At 35.4% G+C, this 7,393-nt stretch overlaps 2 protein-coding genes across 2 annotated transcripts; both read right to left on the reverse strand.

Moving 5' to 3' along the window:
• Positions 1-2,335: 2,335 nt before the first annotated feature.
• LOC139849959 (uncharacterized) lies at positions 2,336-4,306 on the reverse strand. The gene is made up of 2 exons (XM_071839566.1): positions 3,725-4,306; positions 2,336-3,646 (listed from the first exon to the last, which is right to left on the reverse strand). Exons 1-2 carry the CDS (start codon positions 4,304-4,306, stop codon positions 2,336-2,338), a joined length of 1,893 nt encoding a protein of 630 aa, XP_071695667.1.
• Positions 4,307-5,485: 1,179 nt separating this feature from the next.
• LOC139849960 (uncharacterized) lies at positions 5,486-6,794 on the reverse strand. Its single transcript, XM_071839567.1, has 4 exons — positions 6,420-6,794; positions 6,102-6,335; positions 5,705-6,002; positions 5,486-5,559 (listed from the first exon to the last, which is right to left on the reverse strand). Exons 1-4 carry the CDS (start codon positions 6,792-6,794, stop codon positions 5,486-5,488), a joined length of 981 nt encoding a protein of 326 aa, XP_071695668.1.
• Between the last annotated feature and the right edge of the window lie 599 nt (positions 6,795-7,393).

Genomic DNA, 7,393 nt, shown 5'->3' on the forward strand with positions numbered 1-7,393 from the left:
AGTAACGCGCAGTCAACTCTTGCTCTTTATTATCAATAATAGTTAGTATCGAGCGGAAATATAGTCGCGCATCATTGCGACAAATGATATCGCTCTATATCTTAAATATTGTTTCAGTAGTAGAGATGACACACACATTGCGGTGAAAAATTGTTGCAATAATAAATGTCTCGGATATATACAGTATATATGTTTCAGTTAAGATTTAATTTATTTACATTGATTACATTGATTACATTGATTTTCATATATGGGTAATATAGTAATATTTATTAAATTAATAATATACATAAGAAGGCATAGATGAAAAATGACAATGTTAAGCAAATATATGTGTGTGTGTGAGGAATATTCAAATGAAATCAACTTTTAAGTTGAGATCTAAGGGACTAATATGTGATAAAAAAATTAAATTTTTTTTTCTAAAATAAAAAATGTTTTTTTTAAATTTATTTTTGTCGAATTTTTTTTTCCAATCATATGTGATTGAATTTGACATGCAGTAAATCACATGTGATTCTGCATGCTAATCACATGTGATTGTAAAATCCAATCACATGTGATTCTGTATGTCAAATCCAATCGCATGTGATTGAATTTTTTTTTTGTTTTTAGTAAAATAACGAATTTCTGCAAGTTTGTGCTATAACCTTTAAACACCAAGTTTTTGATCAAAACTTGATTAAATCACCGAATTAAATATGAAAATTTGAAGATATGATCACGAAACGCTAGCAAACTTGATTAAATCACCGAATTAAAGTTTGCTTCCGGTTGAAATTTTTCTTTGAAAAAAAACAAATTTGAATTTTTTTTTTCAATCACATGTGATTGGATTTGACATGCAGAATCTCATGTGATTGTGTTTTACAATCACATGTGATTGAGTTTTATAATCACATGTGATTGAATTTGACAAGCTAAATTAAAAAAAAATATACAAAATTTATTTTCAAAAAAATTTTTTTGTTAAAATTTTTCAAAAAAAATTAAAAAAAAAATTTTGATTTTTTTTTCCAATCACATGTGATTGTCGCGCCACATGTCGCGCTATTATTGGTCCGTTGGATTTCAAAAAAATTATTGGATTTAAGGGATTACAACTATATATATATATATATATATATATATATATATATATATATATATATATAGAATAATACTTTTTCAATTCAAAATAAATGCCCAGTTCAAAATATATATATTAATCTACCTAATTAATTACTCTATGTCTCGATTTTATTGTTAATTATTTTATTTTTGAAATAAAAATAATATATAATTAGACAATAAATTTTAGATAGACAGGACATTTTTTGTTGTAAAAATTAACTACCTAAATTAAGTGGAGTTTCTTATGGCTTTTATTGGAGGCTAGGAGTAGGATGAATACTATCAGAAAACGACAAAAATCAATGAGGACCCATTATAAGAGAGAGTGGGCCCCATTTTTCCTGACTGACTTTCAGCAAGGAATACCACTAACGGACAAAGCGCTAACCCCCCGTTACTTTTACAACTATTAGTTCTTTACCATTATTCTATTTTTTTAATCCAACCATGGTTAGTTTGCTAATCGACTGATATAAGGAAGGTGATCCTCACACATAAGTTTTTGATCCATGTACACATCTGTTTTATAAACTTACAATTATACCCCTATAATAATATAGGGAGTTGAACTTATATTATTATTCTAAATATAATGGGAAATTCGCCCAAATACACTATTTTTAAAACTTTTATTCCAAAATACACTTTCGGGGAAAAAATTGTCTATTTAAACCGTTAGGTCGACCACTCAGTGGGTCGACTACCCCTTTATCCGGTCGACCACTTTAGTTTTCAAGGTAGTCGACCTCAATTCTTCATTGTTGTTGGTCGACTACTTCAGTTATATGGTCGACCTAAGGGTCGACCGAATTGTAGGCCTAAACTCGGTCGACTAACATAGTCGACCACAGTTGCTTTGAAGTCGACCGATAAGTTGGTCGACTAATCATAAAAACATACTAAGATATATCAGATAAGATTATTGCGAATTTAGATAAGGTTTTTATTTAAGTTTACTGTGTTAGCAATGTACCTTCAATGTACCTTGGAGATTTATTTACCATTATGTGTTGTGTTGTGTTGTGTTACCATCCAATTTAGTGAAATAAACTTTAATTTGAACAACAAATATTATATATTATCTCATACTACATTTATGGATTACACAACAAATAACACAACTTACAGACATATAACATACACGACAGTTAAACAGAAAATATACGAACACACATACCTAACATTCATGACTGTTAAACACATTTTAAACACAAAGAAGAAGCTAATCATCACTCAAATTGTAAGTGAAGCCAAATTGTGTTGAGCATGAGTCTTCACGTTTTCCTTTACCCTTGCCCTTTACCAACCCCTTCGGCTTTGCCTTTGTTTTTGAGTTACACTTGGACTTTTGTTTACCTTCAGAAAGATCATAATGTGCAGTGCAATTTGATCTAGTATGTCCATATTCCAAGCAACGACTGCATTTTCTTTTAGATTTGAAATTGTCTTTGTCCTCTCCTTGGGACGGTATACGAGCAGTACTCTTCGGTCTACCCGATTGTAGCTTTGTAACCAATGGCGGTAGGACGGTTTGTAGGTGTCCTGGATCTATCCATTCAGAAATATGATCTAGCGGGTTAATATCTTCCATGTATGCCGACTTGTACGTTTCAGTGTGGAAATACTTCTGAACGTGTGTAGTAACGTTACGTAGGACAAAATACCTTGCTACTGCCATTACATGTCCACAGGGTATACCGGAAAACTGCCATTGTTTACATGTGCAAGTTTTATCTTGTAGATTGACTTTACCGCTTTTTTTCATATCCAATACCTCAAACTTAACTTGTGATATCGGTTTGACAGTCCAACTAATAGACTTACGATTTCTTTTACCAAGCTTACGCTCTGCATATGGTGTGACAGGTGTTGTTAAACCATCAGCAGTGTTTCGGTGTTCCCAAAACCATTGTTGAACTGAAGCTCTAAAGAATTCAAGAAGCATTGTAATCGGGAGTTTCCTCGCATGAACTGACAGTGCGTTCATTGACTCTGCACTATTAGAAGTTAGGTAAGCATACCGAACACGATCTGCATGATGTCTAGACCATCTGTTGAGGCCAACAGTAGTGAGTGTACGTGCACTGTCTGGGATACGTCGTGCTAGTATAGCATAGTGGTGATCAAAATCAGATTTTCTATACGCTTTGCACATTTTCCAGTAGTGCCACTCGTAACTTTTAACCCTTTTAGACACACTTTTGAGGTTTTCCAACAAATGTCTAGCACATAGTGCATGAAATACTTCTGGAAATACGTTTGATATGCCAGCAGCTATTGCAGGTGCCCTGTCAGATATAATGGTAAGATTAACAATACAACACCCCGAAGACTGTAGAGAGTCTCTTAGATTACCAAAAAACCATGTCCAATGATCGGTGGTCTCTCCTGCTCCAATACCGTAGGCTAATGGAAGGATTCCATTGTTAGCATCCATAGCGACAGCAATCAAGTTAGTCCCCAAGTAACGACTTTTTAAATGAGCCCCATCGACTATGATTACTGGTCGTGCATTGTTAACAAACGAACGTGTCTGCATATTAAAGTATTGAAACATTATTTTTAAATACGAGTTAAATTAATAAGTAAATAAAGAGAGCATTAAACATACCGCTGCACCAATGGACATGTAACTCATAACAAATCTGCCTTTGTTGTCCGTTCGAATGTTGGTTACACTACCTGGGTTAGACAATCTAAGATTATATAGATAATTAGGTAGTATTTGAAAGGAATCTTCAAGACTACCCCTCAACATCTCAATTGCGTAACATTTGGCTTTCCATGCTTGGTGGTATGATAGACTTATTTTAAATCGCGCCGACATATCAGTCTTTATATCATTCGGTCGATAGACACGACCTTCTTGTTTCATCACCTCTTTCAGTATATTACCTAGGACCTTATTGGTGGCATGCTTATTGTTCGGAAGAATTTGGGTATTTGAGCACGTGTGTAGATCATTCAACTTCCGTACTTGAAAGTTGTTGCTATCTTGTATACACTTAGCAGTAATTTGCCATGAACAATTTGATGATATGCATGTAGCTGTATACCTTGACTTGTCTGAGTACTTTGGTTTTATCTGGAACCCTTCAGTAACACACTTTGTACGTAATTGCATAAGAAAATCTTCCTTGTTTTCGAAAGTCTGATTCAATTTAACTAGATCCGAGGTTTCATATATTGTCATTGATCTAGGTTTCATTTCGGGTTGGGTGTTCGACAGTAACGGTGGCATGTTCCAAAATATATCATCTGGTTGGGGATTATACTTAATTGGCTGGTCATAAGTTTGTATTTGTTGGTTGATTTCATCTGTGGTTTGAGTTTGTAAGTTGAACTGAGTTACATATTGATTTTGTAGGTTCGAATTATTTGTGTATGGATGTGGTTGGTTGTACTGATCAGTGTATGGGTGGTGTAGGTTGAACTGATTGTTACTTTGGTGTTCTAGGTCGTACTGATTGATGGTTGACTGTTGTAGGTTGAACTGATTGATGGATGACTGTTGTCGGTTGAACTGATTATTGTATGGATGATGTAGGTTGAACTGATTATTGGATTGATGAGGTAGGTTGAACTGATTATTGAATGGATGATTAAGGTTGTACTGATTATTGTAAGGATTTTGTAGGTTGAATTGATTATTGGTCGGATGTTGTAGGTTTAACCGATTATTGTATTGTTGTTGTAGGTTGAAATGATCATTAGGATTAGTAAGGTTTCGACCTAAAACATGCATTGAATTCGTAATATCTTCTAGATACATGTGAACGGGTTGATTTGAGATGGCGAAATTCATAAAATCATTAAAATCATCTTCATCATCAGTGATATCCAAGACACAGTTATCGACAACGTATTTCATAGATATAACTAAATCTTGTGAAACATCGATTTTTTTAACACATATTTTAACAAAAGCGTACGATTTAAGGGTTTGTTTGGCGCGATTGTAAGTTTCAAAGGTACTCTGGGACAATTAAGTGGCATATAAACTATATGATTATTGACATGTTCAAAATAACCTCCTGAACAAATATATATCTTTAACTTACTCATCACTATATATGTAAAGACATATAAAAGTAGGGATTACTCACCAATAAGTGATGACCTCAAACTGCGCAAAGAGTTAACTTCAACTACTAAGTTGTTGTGAATATGAATCTGGTGTGTTTGAATATCGATCAAGAGTTGGAATTTATTAACTTCAACCACTGTGGTCGACTACTTCATACATTGTGGTCGACTAAGTCATTTTTATTAAGTGGTCGACCCACATCAGGCTCGACCACAGTGTATTTAAGTAGTGGTCGACCACATTTTACACCAGTGGTCGACCAGGCATTTGGTGACTGTCAAAAGATTACAGTGGAGCATGTTCAACCTGCTGACCTAATATGCCAACACAAACATTAGAGATACCTTTTACAGTGGAGCCTGCTCAAAATACAATACCAACACAAACATTAGAGGTACCTTTTACGTACTTCGATTCGAGATCTAAAGAATGTCTTCCCCATCCTATGTCTGTATTCTAATGCAACCTTCGCAGTATCTTTCTCGAATGGGTAGGTTAGCTCACAAAATACACGCTCCATGTTTATGCAAACCCATACACCACAGTCACCGTAATATCCTGACTGCTGAGGTGAGTCGATATACGTAAATGTAGATGGCATCGAGACGTGTGGTGGAGGAGTGTAGTTAATTACCCTCAAAAACTCTGGCAGACACTTACCCAACTCGGAAACATAATAAGCGCGGTGGTCAATTGAGCTGTGCTTGACAAAACTATCGTAAATGACGACGGTGAAGTCCTTAAGATCAAGCACAATAAGCACCCAGTGATCCGCATCTTCCAAACATGTTGGGAATAGGACCTACAATTAACGTTAGAAAGTTATACAGATAACTCTAATCTGAATGTATATGTCTATGTATATTTAAACTGTATATGTATATGTATTTGATATTGTAACCTTCTGACACTTCGACCAATGTGGGAAAGGGAGTCTCGATCCGTCTGCATAATAAGTAATATTGGGATTGGTGTAATTCGGGTCAAGTGTTACACCCGTTTTAAAAATCCCCATCCACTTAATCATGTCGACCGGCATGATCGTACATCTTTGGCGGTCCTTTAGTGGCTGAAAATCCATTTGATCTAAACGGTAGCTCCACCACAACAACATAGATCCCCAACCATTAATATTCTGAAATTAACAACCACTTAGTCAATCTCAAGTTAGCGAAGTTAAATGTCGACCACTTTAATAATAAGTTTATAAAACACTTACAAAGTTATCTAAGTAACCGCCTTCAAATTTGTTGTAGATCCGCTCCCAAAACTCGTCAGTGATGAATATAAATCCGTCGGATAGGCCCCGAACAAATACCGATAAGCACTCGTAATGTGGAGTCATCATCTCTTCCGGTGTCTTAGGGCCGTCCAGATTCCTTTCATCATCATATAATGTGGAAGGGCCGGGATAGATAAGTCCAGACTTATGAATCAAATCGTCAATGATTTCTAGAATAACATTATCAGGCACTACCAGAGCACTCAGTCTCCCCGTCTTCTGTTGCTTTATCGGGATTTCTTTCTCTGGCATGTCAGGCTTTCTTTTAGCACCCTTTTTGATCATTTGTGACGGTGTAACGAAGGGTGACATCCTTGCCCGTGCAATCTAACGGTCCCTTTTGCTTCTCCTCACATAAACTGGTGAAGCAACCTTCACATTATCAAACATATCTTTCTTGGTTGCCTGAACTTCAACATCTGACACATATCCACCAATGAAACCACCATCATCCTGTCACAGAAACACACAACAGTAAGTCATCAGAAAGATATGTAGTCGACCTTGACAAGGGTCGACTATAGTATAAATTTAATATAGTCGACCTAGATAATGGTCGACTACAATGTAAACATGGTGATAGTCGATCAAATGAAGGGTCGACTACTCATCTGCACACTGGACAGTTTATATAACTTACCAACTTGCATAAATGAATTATATAATAAGAAATTACCTGCTCTTGTTGACGGATATGTTGTTGTAGGTTTTGTATCATAGAATGGAGTTTTAAAATCATTGTCTTGTGGTAGTCTCTAGAAACATATAAACTCTGCACTATCTTTAGTATCTCACGTGTAACACGAATGCCAGCCTCAACCCGATCACTCATCTCCTTAATCTCCTTGGCATGTTTGTTTCCCTGGTCATCTAATCTCTTTGTCAAATTCTTAATCATATCCGTCAACTCC

Source organism: Rutidosis leptorrhynchoides, chromosome 5, assembly GCF_046630445.1.
Source record: "Rutidosis leptorrhynchoides isolate AG116_Rl617_1_P2 chromosome 5, CSIRO_AGI_Rlap_v1, whole genome shotgun sequence".
Lineage (NCBI taxonomy): Eukaryota > Viridiplantae > Streptophyta > Magnoliopsida > Asterales > Asteraceae > Rutidosis > Rutidosis leptorrhynchoides.